The sequence below is a fragment of the Pelodiscus sinensis genome, chromosome 22 (assembly GCF_049634645.1).
Source record: "Pelodiscus sinensis isolate JC-2024 chromosome 22, ASM4963464v1, whole genome shotgun sequence".
Classification (NCBI taxonomy): domain Eukaryota; kingdom Metazoa; phylum Chordata; order Testudines; family Trionychidae; genus Pelodiscus; species Pelodiscus sinensis.
In genome coordinates, this window is record NC_134732.1 from 16,766,615 (window position 1) to 16,792,252 (window position 25,638).

At 47.0% G+C, this 25,638-nt stretch overlaps 1 protein-coding gene across 9 annotated transcripts in view; it reads left to right on the forward strand.

The window, feature by feature from the left end:
- Positions 1–402: 402 nt before the first annotated feature.
- The window catches only part of LOC102462837 (histo-blood group ABO system transferase), a 29,584-nt gene continuing 4,348 nt past the window's right edge, over positions 403–25,638 (forward strand). The window contains exons 1-6 of one of the 9 annotated variants that reach the window (XM_075905501.1): positions 624–641; positions 8,700–8,790; positions 12,106–12,201; positions 14,117–14,152; positions 20,883–21,035; positions 22,426–22,560. In XM_075905501.1, the coding sequence (XP_075761616.1) occupies positions 20,998–21,035; positions 22,426–22,560 (173 nt within the window). In that variant the 5' untranslated portion in view covers positions 624–641; positions 8,700–8,790; positions 12,106–12,201; positions 14,117–14,152; positions 20,883–20,997. Of the gene's footprint in view, positions 642–1,652; positions 2,706–8,699; positions 8,791–12,105; positions 12,202–14,116; positions 14,153–19,778; positions 21,172–22,425; positions 22,561–25,638 lie in introns of those variants that run through there. The other 8 variants (XM_075905505.1, XM_075905502.1, XM_006123733.3 and 5 more) reach the window with 8 other exon arrangements.

Here is a 25,638-nt window from a genome sequence, read left to right on the forward strand (position 1 = left end):
AGTGCTGTCATATGAGTGGAAATCGGGTGGGTATTGCATTTTATTTATATCAACAGAACTGACTTAAATGTGTAGTCAGTGCTTTTTAAAAAAAAAAAAAAAAAAAAAAAAAAAAAAGGTGCCGGTACTCCAGGGAAAAGTTGTTGAGCTCTGACTGGAGGTTCCGTTACTGCGTCCAGAGGTGCCGGTACTGTGTACCAGGCAGTACCATCACAAAAAAAACACTGCGTGTAGTCTTGCCTTTATCTTTGTATTCATGCCCGTCAGTGTATCTGCAACCACACTTAAGTTGCGGCTCTCGGCATGTGCTGTGAATATCATTGTGGCCCGCGGGGCTTCCAAAGTTGAATAGCCCTGCTCTAGGCCATAGATGTAGTGAAAATTACCATACCCAAGCAGCTTCTTCCTGACTTGAATTGCCTGGGCCAGGAGAGAGTTTCTGTGAGCGAGAATTAGACTGCGTCACAGCATGTGAATTCTCATAGGCTGCCCTCTGCTTGCAAACTTCAGAAGTTTTGGTGCATGCTGACCACTGAAGGCTGCTCCAGTCAACAACTCTCAGCAATAAACTCCCTAATTCCTTCTTCCTCACACTCATTCCTGTGTGGAAGTAATCAAGTGCACAATGCTCAAAGACAAAGGTACCTGTAAATTTCCTTTAATATGTTCTATGAGCTGTGTCATGTCTAATCCTGTTTATCTTTTGAAAGAACGCAACAGGTGTGGGGTTTGCAGGGAGACCATGTTTTAAATGCGGAGAAAGAACTTTAAAGTAGCAGATAAATACGTGAGACAAACCAATATAATATTAATTTAGGGCCATATCCTGCTCTTGGCTACACCAAGGTAGTTCTGGATTAATTCTGCTGGCTCTTTTAGATCTGATTTATGCTGGGATAGCTGAATTCAGAATTAGACCCTTACTAGAGGTTATACCAGAACAATACATGTCTCAGTATCTTGCAGAAATTGAATCAAATTCACATCTGTATCTAGAGAAGAGGGAAGTCAAGGACACGCATGCATGTTTTATACTCCATTCCTCTTTTTTCCTCTGTATCCCTTTCCCAATTGTCTCTCTGTCTCCTCTTTCTTTTCCATATTTCCCTTGCTCTCAAGCACTTTCATTATTTGTCCACAGAGGAATGGGAGCAAGAAATACTTTTGATACATAGTGTATACGTATGTTGTAGACCGAGAGTTAATTTTTCTCCCTATAGGCCAAATTCTTCCCAGTAATGCAGAAAGTAGAAGGCAGCCCTGCATATCAGCCCTGTAAAGTCACACCCGTGTAATGGGGGAGAGAATTTGTTCCTGTGCATTTTACCTGCATGCATTTATGTATATCCATTATATGTTTGAGAGAGTTTCTCTGTCTGTTTGCTCTAAATAGTAAGAACGAGGAACACCAAATTCTCAATGCAGCTTCATTGTATCCTAATTTGAAACGTCAGGCTTTGGTTGTGCCAGGAAAATGGGATGTGTCTGGAATGAGATTGCTTCTCATAAAACCATGCAAAAAAGAGACAGAATCCCCAGGCAGGTGCAAGGAGCTGTCTAGGGGTCCGTCCTCCCCCCGGTCCGGGACTGCCCTAGCCTTGACCTCCCCCCCAGGTGTACTTTAGGGATGGCTCGGGGAGCTGAAGCTTCCCCTCCCATTCATACAGGAACATTGCTGGCTGTTCCCCTTCATTTTATTTTCCAAAAAAAACAAAAATTGAGTTAAGGACCGAAGCAAAGCTGGGTTCTACTAATTTATATAGGGCTCAGTCATGACCCACAAAAGACCATGGAAGTTCAGTCAGTACAGGATGGGGCCCATACTTTGTGCTCTATTTGGGGACTATGGAAGATTATCAATAAGCACATGATAGAAAATACTGCACTGGCTTTCTATCAGATGTAAAAAACACTTTTATTTTGCTCTCCCCGTTGTCTGAGTTGATCTGTATTTTTCATGGAAAATCTAACACGCACAAAAATCCCAGGCTCTTAGCTAGATGTGCAGCCTTCCCTGCATTCAGCATGTAGCAGAAACTCACCGTTTGGGAGTGTAACGGTATGGCAGCAGGAATCTAAAACTGCAACTTGATTGTGCAATTCATTATGTCACACCGATGAAGTCATTGGAGCTGCTTCCATTAGGACTGCTTGCATGAGCGAGAGTTTCTAGAGTCTGCTAAGTCTCCCTTTCTTTCCTCTTCAGATTACAGTTTTCAGTTTTCTTCAGGGAAAGTCAGTAGCCAGTATGTTTTCCTGAAGCTGGGTTCATTCCAGAGAAAAGCATTTTATGAAAGAGAACGATTTATGTTTAAGAATTAGCCTCTGACACTGAAAAATGTTTCCATCTCCTGATTCTTGATAATTTATGTGAACTAAATATGCATGATCCAGTATCTTTTGTAAGACTGAATTTCTCTCTCTCTCTCTCTCTCTCTCTCATATCATATCCTCCTTTTGAATGCTTAAATTGCTACAGAGAATGACATGGCGGTTGGTTGCCTTGGAATTTCCCTCAGGGATTGTTCCTTGAAATCAGATACTTTTGTCAGGGACTTTAACCTGGACGGCCTCCGTTCGTTGTCTGACCGCAAAGAGACAGGCAACACCAGCAAGATCCAATCACAAGCTCTTTATTGAATAGTGCGCACTACAATAGAGAGCGGCCCGTCTCCCAAGGGAACCAGCCCTGATTTCAGTAACAAGTAAGATTATATAGACAGTTCCGTCGCGTCATAAAACATTTGCCCAAGCATCTCAGCCCCCCCTTAATTAATTTGAAGCTTCTAGTGTTAATGCGTATACTTCATGGCCTTAAGCAATTCATAATGCATCAACAGCTGTCTTATCAGCCTACAAGGCAAGTACCAAACAACAAGGAGACAGGGAGTTAAAACAAACAGAGGGCAGAGACAGTTCGTTAAGATCAGGGTGAGAACAGAAACAGGGAGTTACCTTATCAGTTCTCAAACTAGCTGTTCTCATCACAGGTGCAGCCTTTCACTTACTTTATTTTGCAACTTAAGCAAGTACGTAGGGATTGCCCCTTGCTTGAGCCATATTTCTAGTTTTGTTCTGTTCAGGAACTACCCAGAAACCTTTGTTAACCTCTTTCCTTGATCTGTCTTAACATAACTGCACTAGGCCCAATTCTCTAGGGCCTAACACTTTGCAGAAATGAAATGGAGTGTGTCTTAGCCTTTTAAGTTTTTTATTCCTAACTTTTTCCTGTACAGCAGAGATGAGGAACTGGATGCGGTCCCCGGCTTGCCTAGATCGGGCCCTTGAGGCTTAGGGGCCCCCAGCTTTGCGGACTCCGCACTAGTGCTCCAGGCCCTGTATAGTCCTACTGCAGAGCTGGAGCACACAAACATCTGCTACCCTGGGCCCCCGTAAGCTCTGGTGTGTGGGGAGTGTCTTCCTCCTTCTCACTCAGGGGCCATGTCAGTGAGGAGGTTTGTTTGTTTATTTTTTGCTTTCTCACTTGTGTGCGGCCCCTGACTGATTTTTCTGTGGGTCAATGGTCCCTGACCCAAAAAAGGTTCCCCGCCCCTGCTGTACAGGCAGCAAACTTTGCAGTCATTCGTAGGTGAGCAAGGGCTTTGTGCCTGATAATCAGAAGTAACTCCCCTTCTCCCCTCCCCCCAGCTTTCAGAGCGAACACATTTATTTCTTTAAAAGAACAGGGCGTTATCCAAATGTATCTATTGCTAGATTGCGTGACTTGAGTTGAATGGCTTAAAAATGTGGTGGAACTGGTACTTGCTTCCATGGTTGCTGCTGAAAAAGTGTTGACTTAGGATTTATTTTGCCTCTGAGGTGCTGTGGGCAGGGAAGCGTTTTCAGGAGACAGGTGAGTGACAGTTGTAGAAAGAGCTGCCTGTGTCCGGGCTTGAGCAGATTTCCGTGGCCAATTGGAGCTAGCCAGCTTTTACATATTAATGATCATAAATAATCGGCATGTTGCGGGAAAGAGCAAAGGTTAGTTAGGAGGGGCTGGAGCTGCTGTTACTGTTAATGTCTGATCCCGTTTCTCTAAACACAAAACAAGACAACACAAATAAATAGGGTTGCCAGATGGTTTAACCAAAAATACTGGACCCCCCCCTTCCCCCAAAAAAACACCGTGGAAAAAATTCTGTTGAGGGGAAAAAAAGGGGGGGGAGGGGAGACCAAAGTTGTTGAGCAAAAATCAATCAATCAATCAATCAATCAATAATAAAACAGCATGGCCCCTTTCAGAGTGCTTGCAGAGTCAGAATAGGGATAGGAACAGGGGAGCAGTTGAGCACTAAGACCCAGGGAAAGCATTCACTGATGGAGTTTGGAATCTGGTCTGCATCCCAATATACCCCAGGGGATCATTTTCCTCTTCAGATTCACTCTCAAAGGTGCTGGGTAGAGGCAGATTAGCTTCACAGGGCCCACCACACGTGATGGGTGGTTGACTTGGCCGGACACCCCCTTTTCTCTGAGGTCCCATGTCATGGTCCAATTTGTAAGGGGCGCCTACCAATTCTCCTGAAGGCAGCAGAAGGTTCCCATGCACTGTCTTTACTTGCCCTGGCCCAGTCTCGGGTTTAATCTTGTAGACCGGTAGATCTCTAACTTTTTCCACCACCATGTAAGGCATTGCCTTCCATCTGTCAGCAATCTTGTGTTTGCCAGCAACACCCAAATTTTGTAGCAGAACTCTGTCCCCAGGTTGGAGCTCCTGCGGGCACACTCGCGCATCATATCAGTGTTTATTATGGTCTGCATTTTTTCGGGCAGCCGCAGTAGCCAAGTGATAGGCATTCTGCAGTTTTTCTCTTAATTGGGAGACATACTACAAGCGTGTCTCATAGCTCTCGCCATCCCCTGATACTCCAAAGCATATGTCTATAGGCAGTATCGGCTCTCGTCCAAACATCATAAAGTATGGGGTGACCCCTATAGCAGCATTCCTTGTAGCATTGTAGGCATGCATCAAAAATGAGACATGCTGGCTCCAGGATGCCTTCTGGTCTGGCGTAAAGTCCCCAGCATATTTATTAGAGTCCGATTGAACCGCTCGGGCTGAAGGTCACCTTGTGGGTGGTAAGGTGTTGTTCTGGAACCCTGGTCAGAGTGTATCCGAGTTGGGAGACCATACACTGAAAAATATCTTTCCCACAAAACTTGAGCCACAGTAGTGGCCCACTGGTCACGTGTGGGATATGCCTGTGCATATCGGGTATAATGGTCAGTCACTACTAAAATGTTCCCCATATTTTTCCTGTCCACTTCTAAAGACAAGAATTCGATGCACACCAGCGGGGGGTTTTGGTGATAGAACTTGCCAGGATATACAATGCCTTAATGCTCAACCTCTCCCCACTTCCTATCCCTATTCTGACTCTTCCTGAAAGCTCCCAGAACAGGCTGTGGCAGCTTGCAGACTGGTGACTCTCCCCCGGAGATGGATCTGTTCACTTAAAAGTGAAAAGCCGTCAGGCTTGCCAGACTTATTAGCATAATAATGAACCTGTGAAAGAGCCATTAAGTCAGGGGTGGGCAATAATTTTCGCAGGAGGACCATTTCACGAATTTTGGTATATGATCATGCACTGGCTCTGGGCCCCTTGAAGGGGCTGGGTGATGGGCAGAAGGGGTGTAGGGCTGAGAGCTACAGAGAGAGACAAAGTGTGTGAGTGTGAAAGAGAGACACCTTGTGTGTGACACAGGCTTTGTGTGCGGCCATGTGTTTGTGACTTTGTGTGGCACAGCGACAGTGTAGTGCAGACTTGGGGTGTGGGTGACAGTGACACAGGAGCTGCTGGGTAAGTTTCAGGGAGAAGCCATGCACTGTCTCTTTAAGGGAAATCTGTCCTGCTTTGTTGTCTTCCCTCTCCCCTGCTCTGCACTCCTCTGAGTCAGTTACCAGCCACACTTCAGACTAGAGCAGCTTCATTGTGTGTGTGTCTCCCTCTGCCTGAGCCCTGCTCTGCAGAGATGAGTACAGTAATTCCTCATTTGACACTATTGATGTGCTTCAGAAAATGATCGTGTTAAGTGAAAACATGTTACACGGGGTCAATTTTCCCATTGAAAATAATGGAAAAGGTGGGAGTTGCGTTTCAAGCGGTGGTGTCTGTTAGGACTGGGACATAAGGTTGGGGGAGAAAGGGGTCTGGGTTACAGCAGGGAGGGGAGGTGTTTGGCTCTGGGGAAGGGAAGGGGAGGAGAGGGGGATTGGGTTGGGAGTATGCCCCTGTGGCGCATCTGCCGGGACCCGCACTGCATCCGGCAAGGGGGGAGGTTGCCGGGGAATAGTGCGGTGAGTGTTGAACCCTCCACCGCTTTACAGGGAGGTGGGGGAAGCCCCACGCAGCTGCTCGCAAGAGGCCTGTTGGAGAAACGCAGCCACTAGCTTGCAAGCGGGGGCAAGGCATCCGGCGAGGAGGAGTCAGCAGGGAACTGCGCGGCAAGTGGCGAACCTTCCGCCGCTTTGCAGGGAAGCGGGAGAAGCCCCATACAGCCACCGGCAACTGGCCGGCTGGGGAAATCATGTTATTCCAGGGACGGTCGTGTAATTCAAATAATGTTCCCTAAAAAAAAAATTGTGCTATCGTGAAAACATGTTAAGCAGGCACGTGTTAAATGAGGAATTACTGTACAGGAGCAGGGGGACAGCCTGACTTGAGCGTTCCCCTCTCCCTCCATCCTTCCCTCTCCTCCCTTTCTGCACAGCTAGCTGGAGAATCCTGAGAACAGCTCAGCTGTAGGACGGAGCAAGGTGGGGCGAGGTACAGCTGAACATACACTGCCAGCTATAAATATGCACCTCTGCTGATGAGCTGGGCAGGCAGGAGAGAAATGCTTGATGGGCCACATCCGGCCCCGGGCCAGATTTTGTCCACCTCTGCATTAAGTGTCAATGAAGCCTTTAAACAGGCATGTGCCAACACTGAATTTACGGACAAAACCAGTTGTGCATTACTATGCCTACAGGATCTCCGTTTAAAATTTGCTTTTAAATATTTCATTAATTTGTTGCTGAATTTTATAAAATCACATTTCCAAAAAATCCTTGTATAGTTTTTTAGATGTCCAATCTATGCATTACAGTGGGGAGCCCCCTGCATGGCTGAAGGCTGGCTTCTCGCTGTGGGAAGGAAAAGTGCCAAGCCTTGCAGACCGGATCAAGGCAAGCTGCAGGCCTCATCTAGCCTGCGGGCTGTGCCGGTTATGGGGGAGGAAGTGGGTTGGCATGGCAACACAGGGAAGCTCTGTTCCTGCACTCGCTTGCAGGCTCCACCCCCTGTCGCTTCCATTGGCCAGGAATTGCGGCCAATGGGAGCAGTGGGGGGTACCTGCAAGTATGAAAGCGTGGAGTTACCTATGCCCCCTGCGAGCTGCACAAGATAGGTATCCCAATTGCCTGCTCCCTCCTGGCCAGACTCTGCACCCCCCACCAGCCGACTCCTGCACCCTACCTCCCACTCAGACCATGCTTCCTCACTCCCATGCCGCTCGCAGGTAGCCCCTTTCTGCACATTGAGACCCTAATTTTTTACCACACCCCAGAGCCTAGGGGGGACCTCACAAAATCTACGAGCCCCAGGCCCCCAGAAAGTTAATCCAGCTCTGGGAGAAAGTCCTGAACCTCAGTACTCTGCCACCTTGTGGGTCTGGAGCATGAGAGGAGTGAGGTGAGTGTCTCCTTTTTTCTGCATCTTAGTTGTGGGCCACATGTGTGATCTTTTTCCGCTCCTCCTTATTTTTCTGTGGGTCAGTGGTGCCTGATTCAAAAAAGGTTCCCCACGCCCGGTATAAAGTTTTACAGAGCAAGCTCATACCAATGTTCACACCTTTTATCAATGAAAAAGAGAGAGGCACGGCTGTTCCCCCTTGGCCCTTTGTTAAAGGTAACAGTTTACATTGGGTTTATTAATAAACAGAAGTGATTTTATTAAGTATAAAAGGCAGGGTTTAAGTGGTCATGAGAGATAGCACACAGAACAGTGTAGTTTACTAAACAAAATAAAAGGAACCTGCTAAGATGCAGGTTCATGCTAAGATGACTACATTAAGAGGACTCGTTACAAATCATAATTTCTCTTATTTCAGGTACAGTCCTTGTCAGGCCAGAGATTTCCTTTCTGACCTCGGTCCAGCAGCTCCTCTCCGCTCCTGTAGTAACAGTCATTTTGTTTCCACGTGTTCTCATGTACCTTCTCGGGCTGGGGTGATTCAGAGTCTAAAGCCAGCTGAAGACAATCCATTATTTATTTCCCTGGCCTTATGTAGAATTCCCAAGGGCATGGGGTCTTTGTTCAATTCCTCCCCACATCTGTGGAAAAGTCCCAAATTCAAGATGGATTCCAGCATCAGGTGTTTTGATCACATGTCCCTGTGGGGAGGCTGAGCCCTTTCTACTGGCTGGTTCATAGGAAGGGGGAAACAACCCCTTGTCGCTAAAAGGCAGGCAGCATAGGGGCTGTTTGTCAGCACTTTTGCCATGAGAGGCATTTGCTTTGTTGGCAGGACAACATGCCTGCTCACAAGCACTGTTTGCACTACCACTTGCCACTGTAAAGCTTTTTCCCGTGCCACCATGGGCGGTAACCACACTTCTAGCCTTGCCAGGCATCCTGGCCAAAGGAAGTGGGCTGGCAGCCAATTGATGCTGCTTTGAACAGAAAGGACCAGTCTCATGCACATCTCCTTTATTGCAGGGAAAAGAAGATGGGTCAAAAGCTATTTAAGAAAGCATTTTCATATCCTGGGCTGCACCGTGGTGCTGTCTTTTAGCCTTGGCTACTTTTGGTAAGTAGATTGCTTTTCTAAGCAAGAGTCTCCATCGCTCCACTCCTTGGGTATCTATTGTCTAAGTTCCCTGCAAACTGTGCAGACCAGCCGGTTTAGTACCACATAGATGCTCAGGGAATCTGTCCATGGTTCTGTTGCAGTTGGGGAAGAGGTGTCCTGAACCCAGCCCTGGCATGGACCTGCCATAGCCAGGTGCCCCTCCCCCAGTCCCAGCTCTGCCATGGACTGGGCCTGCCATGACACCTGCCATGGAGCCCGGACTTGCTGCTGTGTCCCTTCCCCAGCCTCAACCCAGTCCCAGCCTGGATCTGCTGGGGCCAGGTGCCTATTCAGTGACCCCAGCTGTAGCAGAGAGATTCCTCCCCAGCCCCCAAGTGTTGCTTTGAGGAGAAAGAGCTGGGGAAGTCCTCTCCCTGCGGTAGCTCCACAGCACCTATCTGCATCCCAGACCCCTGCACCCCAGCCCACTGGCCCAGCCCTGAGCTCCCCCTCATCCCTATCCCAACCCAGAGCCCGCACCCCGGCCCTGAGCCTCCTCCCACACTCTGAACCCCTTGGCTGAACCCCACCACATGAATTTTGTTGTGTACCAACAGGAAGATGTTGTGTCACATACAATTGGGGCACAAAAACACAATTCATTCCACATGTGGGTGGGAACAATTCAAGGGAGCACTGTATTGTTACAGAAGACTTTATCCAAATACATATGTATGAATCCACGGAAATACACATCTGTGGTGCAAATCCAGGTTACTACAGGTGCAGCAGATTCCCCAGCGTTGTGTTAGCCTAGCTGGGGGGAAAAATGAGCAAGGGAGCAGACTCTTCTGTCACACCCTGTGCAACCCTAGTGACATGAGAGGGGCTGTCACAGCCTGAGAGTATGTCTACACTAGCCCCCTAATTCGAACTAGGGAGGTTAATGAGGGCGACTGAAATTGCAAATGAAGTGTGGGATTTAAATATCCCGCACTTCATTAGCATGTTCCCGGGTGGTCACCATTTTGGAAATTGACTAGCCCAGAAGAACTGCCCGTGTCTACACGCGGCAGAGAAGGGCAATTCCGAAATAAACCCCTTACTTTGAATTATTACCTCATTCTGTGAGGTTAAACTGGTAATTCAAATTAAGGGGTTTATTTTGGAATCGCCCTTCTCTGCCGCGTGTAGATGTGGGCAGTTCTTCCAGGCTAGTCAATTTCCAAAATGGTGACCACCCGGGAACATGCTAATGAAGTGCGGGATATTTAAATCCTGCACTTCATTTGCAATTTTGGTCGCCCTCATTAGGTCTCTAGTTCGAACTAGGGGGCTAGTGTAGACATACCCTAACTGCACCCTTTAGTTCAAAGTGTAGAAATAATTAACTCTTAAAATCACTGCCCCCCTCCCTGTGAGCATCCTACAGCATCTATCTAGTTGCACAGCACATTTGCTACTTTAAAAACACGGCGGCTCAGAGGGAAGCTTTCCCACTGTCCCTGAAGGTTCCATCGGTTTGTCTCGTGCCAAGAATGGAGCTCCTGCCCTGAGCTCCTGTTCCTGTCACTGCAATAGAGACCAAAGGGAGAAGGAAACCGCTCAGGGAGAGCGATCCTTCTGCACCTGGGCTGGGAAGGCAGCAGGGATCCAGCCTAGTCCTGGCTGTGGACCACAGGGAAGTTGCACTCGGGTCGATTCTTTGGCAGCATGACTGATCGAGAGGATGGGGCAAAGCTGAAGACATGATGTGTCTTTATTTTAGTGATGCTTTTGACAGAGTGACAGTCCCCTAAGCAAGGGAGGGAAATGTGGTCTAGATAAAACCCATGGGGTATGTCTACACTACCCCGCTAGTTCGAACTAGCGGGGTAATGTATGCATACCGAACGTGCAAATGAAGCCCGGGATTTGAATTTCCCGGGCTTTATTTGCATAAGCCGGCTGGCGCCATTTTTAAATGCCGGCTTATTCGAACCCCGTGCCGCGCGGCTACACGCGGCACGGGCTAGATAGTTTGAACTAGCTAGCCATTCCGAACTATCTGTACACCTCGTTCCACGAGGCTAGCTAGTTCGAATGACTAGCTAGTTCGAACTATCTAGCCCGTGCCGCGTGTAGCCGCGCGGCACGGGGTTTGAACAAGCCGGCATTTAAAAATGGCGCCGGCCAGCTTATGCAAATAAAGCCTGGGAAATTCAAATCCCGGGCTTCATTTGCACATTCGGTATGCATACATTACCCCGCTAGTTCGAACTAGCGGGGTAGTGTAGACATACCCTTATAAGGTGAATGCAAAACTGGTTAAAAGACTCAGAAGAGTAGATATTGATAGTTTGCTGTCTAATGGGGTCCCACAGTAGGGATGTGAACGACTAGTCAAGTAGTCGACTATCTGATAAGCAAATGCTTATCGGATAGTCAACAGAGTAGTCAACTAGTTGTTCCCTCCCCCTTGCTGTCTCTATCAAAAAGAGGCTGCAAGGGGCAGGGAAGAGGTGCGGGGAGGGGGTTCAAAGCATCAGCGCCATGTGGATCCTGGGATCAGCTAGCGACTCCCCCGCTGACTCCGGGCTCTGTGACACTGACACTTTGAAACGCCGTGAGGAGACTGACACTGGGCTCCCTGCGGCATTTCCAAGCGGCAGCACCGTAGGGAGCTCAGGGTCAGTGAGGGAGTCTCCTGCTGATCCCGGGCTCCACGTGGTGCTGCTGCTTTGAAATGCTGCGGGGAGCACGGGGCCAGTAGCCTATGTTCCCCGCAGCGTTTTCGCCTTTGAAGTGTAGCAGCAGCCCTGGAGCTCTTTCCACACTTCAAAGATGGAGGCATCCTTATCAATTGATTGAATAGTTGATGCAAATTGCATAGACTCAAAATTTAACCTCCATATCCCACAGCGGTCTGTCCTGGGTCCAATACTGGATCTACTACTATTCGGTATTTTTATTAATGATTTGGATAGCAGAGTAGACAAGAATATGGCTACAAAATCAATGGATGACACTGAGATGGGAGGGGTTGCTAGGTCTTTTGAGGACATGATTAGAATTCAAAATAATCTGGACAGATTGGAGAATTGGTCTGAAATGAATACAATGTAAGCTAAATCATGAGATACCATTGAGTGCACTTCCAGTGCATGACAGGTACTATGAAATGGCACAGCATTCTAGCAACCTTTGCATTTATGCCTTGGTTTGCCTGGTTTGTTTTGTTCTGTTGTGAGGCTAAACCTCTGGGTTTGTTTCTTTGTTGTACAGTTTGCATCTTTAAACGTGCCTCGAGATTGGACTAGATGATTTTTAGTGTAAAGCTTTTATGTTGTTTAGATCTCCATGTTTGACATGACATTTGGATTTAATGTGCAGGAGTATGTCAAATGATACCTGCCAGGACACACCATCCAAGATCATTGAAGCACTGAGGTAACTACTCCCCGTGAGACTTTCCTGGATTTGGTGAGCCTTTGAGGTCTTGCCATTAGTGCTCTGGAATCAATTCTGCTTTGTTGAGATTCCTTAACCACTTCTCTTTTAGCTTTGACTCACTTGGGCTGTGTCCAGACTCAGGGTTTTTTTTCGAAAAAAGTAGCCTTTTTTTGAAAAAAACTTCATCTGCATCTAGACTGCAGCCGCGTTCTTTCGAAATTAAATCGAAAGAATGCGGCTTTTCTTTCGACGGCGGTAAACCTCATTTCACGAGGAAGAACGCCTTTTTTCGAAAGTGCTCTTTCGAAAAAAGGCGTTCTTGAATGCCAACAGGGCTTTTTAGAAAGAGAGCATCCAGACTCACTTGCTGCTTTCTTTCGAAAAAGCGGCTTGCTTTTTCGAAAGTTCCGCTTGCAGTCTAGACGCTCTTTTTCGAAAGAGGCTTTTTCGAAAGTATCTTTCGAAAAAGCCTCTTTCGAAAGAGGCTTGCAGTCTAGACATAGCCTTGGGGGTTGCTGCCATATTTCAAATGAAAACTCAGTTTAAACTCGCAGTGACTCCTCAGAGGCAGGTGGAGAGGGAGAGTGCGATGTGATGGGGCGTGGTCACAGATGATCCCAGGGGCTGTTTCCTGGTGTGCTACTCATGCCACTAACACTGGCTGCCTTGCCCTCTGGGGCTCTCCACCACCCTGCCCTGCTGGACCGGATCCTCTTGTTTCCCCCTGGCAAGGCACAGAGTTGGGGTAACCTCCCTTCCCCCTGCCGAGCAATGCAGACACTGAACCACTTCAGCTCTGGGAGCTGTCTTAGCACCCAGGAAACCAACTCTTTAAAAGGGACCATCCCCCCCCCCCAGTAAAGCCACTTTCCTCTGAGTGAAAGTTTTACACAAAGAAAGCTCATGAGGATGTTCGTCCTCTTTTTATCAATCAACAAGAGAATATGCACACTGATTGTACGCTCCAGGTAACCATCATTTACACCCAGCTTGATCGTAAACAAGAGCGACTTTATTAAGTGCAAACAGTCAGATTTAAGTGGTTGCAAGTGAAAACAGACAGATAAAAGTTAGCAATGTAAAAATCTAAGACTGTCAAGTGATTACAAAATTTAACTGTGATTAATCGTGTTATTAATCGCGTGCGCCTCTCCTTTGAAATGCTGCCGTGGCACTTGAATGGGGCAGCGCTGCATGGAGCCTGGGATCAGCTAGAGTCCCCAGCTGACCCCAGGTTCCATGCAGTGCTGCCCCTTGGAATGCCCAGCTGATCCCAGGCTCCACATTGCACTGCCCTTTGGAAATGCCACCTTAAAAATCATCCATGCATCTGGATGGTATAAACAGAGGCTATGTCTACACTGCACTTCGCTTCTTGAAAAGCTATGCAAATTGCGAACCTCAATTTGTGTCGCTTTTTCCGCTTTTTTTTCGGAAGAGGCTTTTCCGACGTTTGGCCCATCTACACTGGGCCAAATGTCAGAAACAAACCCTTTTTTGGAACATCCCTTCCTTCTCATAAAACGAGGTTTACACGCATGCTGAAAAAGTGTGTATGAACTTCTGAAAACATTTTGGAAGAGCACATGCATTCCCTGGATGCAACAGAGTTTTTCTGGTATACCTCCGGTTTCCCGGAAAAACATTATGCCTCACATAACATTTCGTTGGAAAGGTTCGCATCTACTGAATAAGATTATCCCATGTGTATGCATGTGTCATTTGTGAAGATCACATGAGGATTACTGAATGGGGTCTCTGTAATGGCGTATTCACTGGTTTGGGTCACTCCCACCAACTGGTGGGAATCAGTGAGTGGTGGGAATCTTTATCTGTAAACTGTCGAAGGCTTTTTGAAGAGCTATGAAAATCATTCCTTGAAATAATTTTTGTTTTCCTGTGTTCCTTTTAGAAATATTTACTCAAGGCCACAGATACTAAATCCACCGTAAGTAAAATTAAAAATAGGTGTTTTTGTTACCTCCAATATGTAACTAAAGTTAATAGACTAAAGTCAGATCAAAATGCAAAAGGAAGTTTCTGAATTTAGAACCAGAGGCCTGACAGGGACCTTGAGACATGGGCGCTGACTTTCCCTTTAGTTGGGGGAGCTTGACACACACCCCCTACCCCTGTCCTTGCCCTGCCTCTTCTTGCCCCTGTGCCCCTCCCACCATATCCATTCCACCACAGCCTCCAAGTCCCCTGCCCTGCTTCCTTCTCTGGGCATGCTGTGTCTCTGCTCCTGCCTCCCAGAGCATCCCAAATGCTGCAGAACAGCTGTTTGTGGAGGGTGAGAGATACTGTAAGGGAAGAGGAAGAGTTGTATAGCAGTACCACCAGTGGGCGAGAGGCACTGGGGGAAGGGGGAAGCTTGGCTACCCAAGGGTGAGGAGCACTGCTAATTTTCCCCTATGCAAGCTCCAGCTCTGGATCATTCATGGAGTCGATGCCTATGCAATCGAGATGTCATCTAGTCCGGTTCCCTGCACTCGTGGCAGGACTCAGGGTGTGTCTACACTGGCAGATGTACAGCGCTGGCAGTTACAGTTCTGCTCACAGAGCACTGCAGGAAGCTGCTGTTGTATTTCCACACTTTGCCCCTTGTGATGGTGGTGTGCATCCACATTAGCAGCTTTTGTAATGGTGCAGACAGCAGTGCATTGTGGCAGCTATCCCACTGTGCACCTAGACACAGAGTGCTTTGGGAAGGGTTTGCAATGCCGCATGGGGCAGGCGGTGTCACATGATGCAAGTTTCCCAATCTCACTACATTGACAGATGCTTTTCAACTGAAGTGTGTGTGTGTGTGTAAGGGAGGGGGACAGGGGAAGAGTGTGTGACAGGGAGCATGTGTGTGTATGAGCGGGGAAAGACAGTGTTTTGGGGAACATCAGCCTGCTGTCTTCAGACAGCTGCACAGCAAACACACACACACACACACACACACACACGTCTCTGTGTACAGCAGCACGAGCATTCCATTGAATGGCTTGCTCTTTGATCCACAGCAGATCAGCAGGCTTCTGAACCAGAACTTTGAAGGAGGATATGCATATGCCTGCAGGGCAGACAACCAAGTTCAAAACAATGAGCAGAGTGGCCACTTGAGGGATTATGGGACATTTCTAGAGGCCTGTTCCTATGCAGAAAAACAAATGAAGTATTTACCTGACACCCCAAGGCTGTAGCCATAGTGCAGAAAGCTCTATGCCTCTTATCAAGGTGGTTTAACTAGAGCGCAACAACTGTGGAGTTGGTGTGCACTTTGGCAGAAAAGGAACTGGAGATTACAGTGGATGAGAAGCTGGATATGAGTCAACAGTGTGCCCTTGTAGCCAAGAAGGCTAATGTTACAGTCGGCTGCATTAGGAAGAGCATTGCCAGCAGATCTAGAGAAGTGGTTATTCCCCTTTATTCAGCACTGGCGAGGCCACATGTGGAGTATAGTGTCCAACCATTATAGAAAAGATGCGGACACATTGGAGAAAGTCCACCGCAGGGCAACCAAAAGGATTAGGGGGCTGGAGCACATGACTTACAAGGAGAGGCTGAGGGATTTGGGCTTGTTTAGTTTGCAGAAGGGAAGAGTGAGGGGGGATTTGACAGCAGCCTTCAACTCCCTGAAGGGGGGTTCCAAAGAGGATGAAGAGAGGCTGTTCGCAGCGGTGACCAATGGCAGTCCGAGGAGCAATGATCTCAAGTTGCTGTGGGGGAGGTGTAAGTTGGATATTAGGGAAAACTATTTCCCTAGGAGGATGGTGAAGCACCAGAATAGGGTCCTTAGGGAGGGGGTGGAATCTCCATCCTCAGAGGTTTTTAAATCACACACTGACAAGGCCCTGGCTGGGCTGATTGAGTTGGGGTTGGTCCTGCTTTGGGCAGGGGGCTGAACTCAATGACTCCTGAGGTCTCTGCCAGCCCTAGGATTCTACGATTCTAAGTGCCTTGCCATCATAGACACCTCAGGAGTTACAGCCCTGGGAGCTGATGAACTGCCCTGTAACTTTGTGAGGATAAACAAGGCCTAATTATTAACTAGGCCATTCCTGACAGGTGTTTGTTTTAAGCTCATAAAACTCTCCACTGAGCTCCAACAACTTCCCTAGGCAATTTAACCACCCTGAAGGCAGGAAGTTTTTCCTAGTGTCCAACCTAAACCTTCCTTGCAGCAATTTAAGCCTGGTGTTTCTTATCTATCCTCAGTGGTTAAGAACAATTTTTCTCCCTCCCCCTTATAACAATGCAGTCTCAGCATCCAGGAAACCAACCTTCAAATGGGAACAGAACCCCAAATAAATCCATCTTTCACTGTGTAAGAATATCACACGTTGAAAGCACATTCAGGTGAGCCGCCTTTAACAATGAAAGGAGGATGTACGCACTGATGGCTCCCCCAGGTAACAATTATGTACACTGGGCTTGATAGTAAACAAAAATAATGTTATTAAGTACAAGCAGTAGGATTTAAGTGGTTATAAGTGAAAAAGGCAAAGAAAATAACAAATTTAAAATAAAAGAGAACACTTAGCTAGCTCTGTCAGGGAGGGAGGGGGGAAAGGGGCGCATACCCCCACGATATTATAAGTATCTTTGAGGCCCTCTGCCTGAATACCTGCCCCTCTATCAGGGCATTTACAGTCCTTTGACTCTGCACCGAAAGTACTTACCACTCTACCAGGACGTATACAGCCCCTATGGCCTAGTCCAACATCTGAATCCCCTCTACTAGGGTATATCTGGCCTGAGAGGCCTAGTTCCAAACGCTGCTCCCTCCTGAGAGCACAATTGACCTAACAGGGTCCGACTCTACGGCAGACTTCCCAACGGCCTGGGAGCGGGGTTGCTGTCAGGTCGGTGTAGTAGGGGGACCCGGGCCCTCCCTCTCCACCGGGTCCCAGCCCAGGGCCCTGTGGACAGCGTTAAGGTGCACGGCCAGCTCAGCGGGGTCCCTCCCGCAACACGCCGAGCCCGTGGAGGCAAACCCCCGCCTGGGCTCCTTCCTTCCACCCTAGGGGAGCCCAGGTCCCCGGAGTGAAGTACGATGGGTTGAGGTCCCCGCGGGACGTCTCACCGGCCGAGGCTGTCGCTGAGGCTGTGTCGGCGGCTGCCCGTCCGGCTGCTCCAAGGCCTGTGGCTGCTGTGGCTCCGGTGGCAGCTGCTCCTGGGTCCACTCCTCCCGGGTATACTGTTGCGGCTGCCACTGGCTAGAAGCTCCTGACTCAGCCTCTTCCCCTCTGGAGGCCTTCCTCTTGACTGAGCACCTCCCTGGGTTTTTATACCCATGCGCCCCTGGGAGCATGCCCGGCAGTGGGGAAGGGGTCTTCTCAGCTAACTGGGCCCAGGCAACCCCTTGTCCTGCGGTTGCAGGGTAGGTATGCCCCATCACAAGCTCTAACACACTAACGCTTATTGCACCTTACCCTAAAACTGTTCTTATTTCTGGACAAAAACCTCAAGCCAGGGAAGGTATTTTTCTCCCTGAAATCCCCAGCTAAAATCTTGGGTGTGTCATGCCAGCCAAAGGCAAAGGGACAGATAGCTTCCCATTGTTTTATAGAATCCATTGTGGGTGGGAAACTGCTCTCTCTCCCACATTCCTTGGAAAATTACCTGGTCAGACTCTAAAGGTGTGTCTACACTGCTCCCGGAGCTCAAAATAAGCTACCCAATTTGAGCTATGTAAATCAAATAGCTTATTTTGAGTTAATTTTGAAATAGCTTATTTAATTTCAAAATAGAGTGCTGTTCCGAAATGTCCCTTACTCCTCATGGAATGACGTTTACAGGGACATCAGAATAGAGAGCACATTATATTTCAAAATAACGGGCTTGCTCAAAAGATGCAAAATAGCTATTTTGGAATACTTCCGGTATCCCAAAATAGCTCTGCAGTATAGATGTAGCCTAACAATTGGGGTGGTCACATGTCTTCCTAAGACCAACCACTGCTTAGACTTAAAGTACAAAGAAGGCTGTTCTCAAGTTGTTAAGTAGATCACCTAACCCAGGAGTGGCCAACCCACGGCTTGTGAGCCAAAAATTGTGGCTTCTGACGGTACCAGGACAGAACTGGGAACCGCTCAGGTTAGCTGTTCTCACAGCTGGGCTGCTATGAGCCACATGCGTGCTCACAGCCCGTGACGTTCTGCTCACGGCCCCCGGAGCACTACGTCGTATCCTGCACATGCAGGCCGGATCGCACACAGTGTCCCAGCCTGCACGTGCTAGCAGCTGGCTGCTGAGCGCAGGCAGTGGCATTGGTTCCGGATGCTGCAGCAGCAGAGGCACCATCAGCAGTGGCTCTGGGACCCGGGCATAAGGTTAGTGAGGGAGGGGCTTGGGTTAGAGCAGGGAAGGGAGGTGTCTGGCTCTCAGGAAGGCGAGAGAAAGGGGTTTGGGGAGGGAGTGCGCACCAGCCGCTTAGCACGCCAGCCGCTCAGCGCATGTGCCCCAGCACCTGGAGGGAGACGTACGGCTGTAGCAGCGGTGATGGCTGCGGGACCCAAGAATTAGGTTAGAACAGGGTGGGGGAGGTGCCTGGCTCTAGTCTGGGGAAGGGGAGGGGAGGGGAAGGAAAGAAAGGGGAATTGGGTTGGGGGGGGGTGCACATTGTGTCCCAGCCACCACATCTCAAAAATGAAGCCTGGCCAACAAGCCCCCATCTGGCTGTAGCATCATAACACTTGTGCATCCCCTCTTCCCCCCCCAGACTGCAAACCTGAGTCTATCATACACTGGAACCACCTGTCCTGAGCCTCTCACATCCCCAAACTCCTGCATCCCCACATCCCCAGTCTTCTGCCACAACATTCCTGCACCATCCACACACTGCAAATCTGTGTCCTGAGCCCATCATACTCCCAGACTCCCTGCCCTAAGCCCCTCATGCATCCCAGCCCAAACTCCTGCACCCTCACAACCAACCTGCGGCTTGCTCAGCACCCCAACCCTCCACCTGACCCCAATACTCTCCAACTTGGAGCCCCCACCCTGAGCCACCCCTTCCTGGTGCTTTTTTTGTGAGCCACAATAGTGGTGGAGACAGCGTGAAGAGCCGGGGAAAAGTTGTTGAGCCAAAAAAAGGGCAGGGCCACAAAGACCCGGGGAAAAGTTGTTAACAACAACAACAAAAAAGCCGTGCCCTGGGATGGATGTTCCAGCATCTATTTTCCTCCAGCGCTGCATTTTCTTTTTTTTTTTTTGGCTCAACATCTTTGCCCCGGCTCTTCCCTGCTACTGTGGCTCTTCTTCTGGCACGGGTTGGCCACCCCTGACCTAGCCATTAAAGGTATCCCAGCATTGGAAACACCCTTGATGGCTTTCATTTGCACATTTAAAACCCAGCGGCTGGAGGGAGATGAGTGTGGCTGTAGTGGCAGCTCCGCCACCGGGACCCGATAATTAGGTTAGAGCAGGGCGGTGGGGAGGGGGATTGATATAGAGGGGGGCCAGTGCCTGGCTCTGGGAGAGGGAATTGGGTTGGGGGGGTGTACCTGGCTCTGGGGAAGGGGAGGGAGATTGGAATATTCCATATCCCATATTACTAACTGTACATACAAGAGTGATGCATGCACCAAAATAAGATCTACACATCCAGCAGATTGAGACACTAAAATTGATGGGTTACATGAGATATTTTGACCAAAGCGTCTTCAAGTTATTCATATTTATGTTCATAAATCAATTTCATACAGCATTTGGGGGGGGGGAACCCACCAGGGTCCCCTCTTAGTCTTCTCTTTTCTGGAATAAACAAGCCCATTTTTTCACTCTTCCCTCATAGGTCATAGTTTCCAGACCTTTAATAATTTTTGTTGCTCTTCCCGAGACAATCTCCAGTTTGTTCACATCTTTCCTGAAATGTGGCACCCAGAGCTGGACACAATACTCCAGCTGAGGCTTACTCAGTGTGGAATAGAGCAGAATTACTTCTCGTGACTTGCTTACCACGCTCCTGCTAAAGCATTCCAGAATGATAGTTGCTTGTTTTGCAACAGGGTTACACATATTTAGCTTGTTGTCCACTCTTACTCCCAGGCTATGTCTCCACTGAAAGCGTATTTCAAAATAACAGAGTGCGCATGTCTACACAGCAAGCCTGTTTATTCCGAAATAATTTCAAAATAATGGGGTTTTTATTGTGACTTCTGTAACCGTCATTTCACAGGGAGTAAGGAAAGTCGAAAGAAGAGTGTTCTTCCTCTTCGACTTCCTGCTGGGTAGACAGCGCCAAAAGTCGAGTTAAGGTACTTCAAATTCAGCTACGCAATTAACATAGCTGAAGTTGCATATCTTAACTGGATGTTAGCCCACAGTGTAGATGTACTCCCAGATACCTCTCAACAGCACTCCTTCCTAGGCAGTCCTTTCCTGTTTTATGTAAGTGCAACTGATTGTTCTTTTTGAAGTGGAGAACTGGAGCAGTGCATAGCACAGAGACACTGACCGCTCTCACCCGATCACAGGAATGTACTTGCCGGCAGCTGTGTGGAAATAAGCAGCCAAAACCTGCTGTAACCTCGATGCACTGGTGGTGGTGGTAGTAGGGCTCCCTGGGTGTTTCAAATTGCCCGAGGGCGGAAGTTGGGACTAGGGGATGCATGAGTGGAGCACCGGGTGGCAGGAGAGGCTGAGGGATGGATAAAGTACATCTGCTGCTTCCTCCCATCCACAAGGCTTGTTACCCTGTCAAAGAATTACAGAGAAGGAGTGCGGAATTGACATTCATCTGCAAATTTGACACTGTTTCCCTGGGCTTGAACAAAGACATTAACTGGATGTCACATTACAATGCCAGCCTTCCCTGCATTTAACGCATCAAAAGCTAAGTATGGGACACTTCCAGCCCACTTAATTAGCCTCATTAGCTCTGGTCCTACAATTGACAGGTACCTTTTCCCCTCCCCTTCTTTTTCTTTTATAAATTCTGGGTTCCTGTTATCCCTTTCCAGTTCATCTGATGAAGTGAGTTGTGCCCACGAAAGCTTATTTTACTACATATTGTTTTGTTAGTCTCTGTGGTGCCACAGGACTACTCATTGACAAATCTCTGTCAACTGTTACTTATCACCATATTATCCTCCAGTGCTACGTCTACATTGCGCTCAGGCAGAACGGCTCTTGCGCAAGAGGGGGTTTTTGCACAAGAAGGAGCGGTGTAGACTGCTCTTTCCTGCGCAAAAGCCCCTTGCGCAAAAATGGTGGCTCATTAAGTATGCAAATGAAGCACAGCAATATTCATCGCCATGCCTCATTTGCATATGTTCTTGCATGAGAGAGCGCAATGTAGACGTAGCCCAGATGTTTGCAAACTGATTGCTTAATTATTTGCTCCATTATCTTTCTGGGTACAGAAATTAAGGTGACTGGTCTGTGATTCCCTGGATTGTCTTTACAGTAATTACTCATTTAACACGTGCCCACTTAACACATTTTTGGAATAGCACGATTTTGTTTTAGGGAATGTTTTTTCAAATAACACGACCGTCCCCAAAATAACACAAATATAATCAAGTGACGGGCTACTTTGTGCGGTACTATAAGTTGGTGAAAACAGTGGTAATACGCATGAGCGGATGAATACATGTAGTCACAGTGCTCCTCCACTCACTCGCATGTTTATCTTTGTGTTTTAACAAACCACAGTGACCTGTGTTGCTGGATATCTAATGATGACGCTAATGACAGAGCACTAACAAAAAATTGACTTTGCCACTACCACCTGAAACGCAGCCCCCACTTTTTCCATTACTTTTACTGGGAAAATTGATCCCGCAAAGCATGTTTTCACTTAGCACGAACATTTTCAGAAATATAGTGTTAAATAAGCAATTACTGTATTTCCTTTGTCTTTGTGTTACTGTATTCATACCAAGTTTCAGAAACACTTGGATTTTTAAGCAAAGTACAGCCCAGAAAGATTAGTTCAGTTACACACCTTATGCATGATGGATAGATGCTGGTGCAGTGCAAACATTAATTAGCTGATAGTTTCTTATATTACTACTAAATCTTAAAGGGTTAATCCAGGGAGATCCTATAACCTGTCATGTTATATAGCCTTACTGCACAATGCCACGTGAGTTTGTAGACTTGTGTGTTTCTAGATGCCTATTAGTTATCTATTTTTTAACTTTGTAGATGTAGGGAAGTATGCAGCTGCCTCCATTTTTTCTTACTCCTTCAGTGTGATTCTAAAGCAAATTTTCTCTTCCACAGGAGACCAGACGTCCTTGTGATGACTCCATGGTTTGTGCCAATAGTTTGGGAAGGGACCTATAACCTCGAAATCCTGAATGAGCAGTTCCAACAAAGGAATATCACTGTAGGACTGACAGTGTTTGCGATCAAAAAGTGAGTATGGATTATTCACAGAATTATATGTTAGGTACCAAAAGTGAAGAATAACCACTAAAACGATGGGGAAGCTATTTTTTGAGTAGTGATGATATAACCCTTGCTCATCTCACCCTCCCAAGCAGGAATTTTATTGGAAGACTGCAGATTGACTCAAAACTCCTTTCAGTGACAGGGAAAGGACTGGGGTTTCAAAATGGAGTGTAGGAGAATTTTAGGAGGATCTGGCAGCTGTGAGAAAGGGGCAGATTAAGCTGCACTAATTACTTTCCTCTTCTCCCTTGGCTCTGGGGACACAGCCTTTGACCTTAGGCTCTGCTGATATGTTATCTTCTCTCTGCACTGGAGTGGGGAACCTCAGGCCCGGGGGCCAGATGCAGCCCCCCGCTTGCTTGGATCCGGCCCCTGAGGCTCGTGGTGTCCCCCGCCCCAGCATTGGGGAGTCTGTGTTGGCACTCCAGCCCCTCCCCACCTCGCTGCCCCACTGCAGGGTTGGAGCACTCAAAATCTACTAGGTTGCTCCCCCCTCCCCCCCCCCAGGCCCTGGTGTACAAGGAAGGATGTGGGGAATGTCTTTTTCCTTTTCAGTTGGGGCCACATCAGTGAGGGTTTGGTTTTGGTTTTTGCCTCTCACTTGTGTGTGGCCCCCCTGTTGATTTTTCTAAGGGTCAGCAGCCCTCAACCCAAAAAGGGTTCCCCACTCCTGCTCTTAGCCCCACTCCTCCTGCCCAAGGTGTGTTTTTCATGGCCATGAATTTAGTAGGGCTTTAGGAATGGAGCGCAGGTTCAGCCAGCATTTATCAAGCTCTGTTGCCGGCCAACTTCCGCCACTCCCTCAGCTTTTTCTAAGTATTTAGAGATGAACAGAAAAGTTTTGATCTTTAACAATATAATGCAAAGGACTCCAGATCAAAGGATGGTAAAATATCATGATTATTTTTCCATTACCCTGTTAAGCATGGACAAGTATGTTTTTGTACCTGTGCTGTAGCGGAAGTATTTTGCAATTTCAACAACAGTAGGCTTTATTTCTGGAACACTGAAGTCTTTGGCCAGGAGGTGCATCAAATCAGCAATGCAACCGTGTGTTGTTAGACTGGGACTCTCTTCACTCTCTTCTAAATTTCTACTCATCTTGGATACATTTGCAGCATTGTCTGTGACCAAGCCGCGTACTAGACATTTCCTGATCTATCAATTGTTTCTGAAAGGAAGGCATTCCTTTCTTCTATTTTCACACAAGCACATACAACAGGATGATTATGGACATTGCACCACTCATCAAGACTCAGGTTAACAATTTTACTCCCTAGATTTTTGTGCACTGCTCAATTTCTCTTTCATACACTTTATCCGGAAATGTACGTGCAACATCTGCTCTAATGGGTGGAATGTATCCTGCTCTTAATGACTGAACCATGTTAAAGAAGTATGGGTTCTCAATGATAGAGAAAGGAGAGTTTGTTGTACTTCTTCACGTAATCTGCTGGTTCTTATCACAAATTTATCTATGCTTGTTTCTAGATGATGGAGAATGTTTCTTGGTTTTGCCACAGGTGATATATTGTGGCTTTGTGACATACATGATGTGACTGAAAATTTATCTTTGGCAGATAACTCTGAAACTATAAAAATAATAGTGATCTTGAAGGTGGATAGTCTTCAGAATCCTGTATGTGGAGGATGGATTCTTCTAATCAAAAAGAGGCAATGCAGTTATTTCATTATTATTACCATATGGCTCATTTAGTATTACCCATTGCATTCACAGACACTCAGTACTATTTTAAAGGTGAAATTGTAAAACGAAGATCTGCATATTTCAGCTATTTATTTTTTTTATCTCAGTTGCATCAAAAATGATAGTGCCATAGACTAACAACTATATTTGTTGCTCAAATATGAGAATTCAAGAATAGTCCAGAAAGACACGCTTAAGAGAAAAGTATGAAGTAAAAGAGTTTACCAACCTGAAGATCCTGCATGTTCAGACATGTTCCTTCATCATCTTCAACACAACTTCCTCCTAAGAGGGAACACTTCTCATGATGCTGTTTCATTCAGGCAACCTGGCCTCGCATTTCTGAGTTGCACTGCATGCATTTTGCACGCATGCCTGTCTTATCCACAGGTAATAGGGATGTAAAATTTTGATTATTTGGCGAATCAAATAGTCGATGGAATTTGCAACAATTATTTGATTAGTCGATATGGGCACTTCCGCCTTTGAAGTGTAGCAACAGCCCCACTTTTAGACAGAGGTCATTTTGTACACAAATTTGCAGGGGGACAATAAGGTTGACGTCAGTTACTTTTCATCTCTGTACATTGTTTATTTGTTTATTTAAAAACATTTTTGCTATTAACAAGCATGCTGTTTCTGGAGACTCAAATCCACCATTTGAGAATTGCAAAACTAAGCATCTCTGATGGTATCTTCTAAAGGTTTACTCCTGAGACGGAACACTCAGGGACTATTTCGGCATGCCAGAAGTAGCCCTAAATAGCAATTTCGTGTCTTTAAATGCACCTATTATTTGAAAATATATTTCGAAATAACGGGCACGCTATTCCGGCATCCCTGTGACCCTTGTTCCATGATTTGTTAGAATCGTGCTTTATTTTGAAATCTGGCGCTGTATGGATAATGCCAAATTTCAAAATAAGCTATTTCAAGGTAAGGTTGCTATGTTGATGCACCCGAACGGAGCACTGAGTCCCACTGGGTAGATAGAAAGATTAACCAAAATATTTTATATAGAAGCCTGTGGAACCCCATAAGTTTGGGTCCTTAATCCAGAAATGATTGAAACTCATTTACAAAACTTTTCTTAAAAATTACATGAATATATTGTCTCATATGATAGAATCCCTATTCCATGATGAGATACATTATAGCTCAAAGATATCTTAATTAAACTATCTTTAGATAGGTTTTTTTCCTCATAAAGCATTTTATCAAAACTCCAAATTTTTTATTTGTTTTAAAAAAATATTGATTTTTATCCACCCTGCTTTTCAAAGTTGTACATCAATGAGACACAACAAATTAGGACAGGAAGCAAAGAATACCAG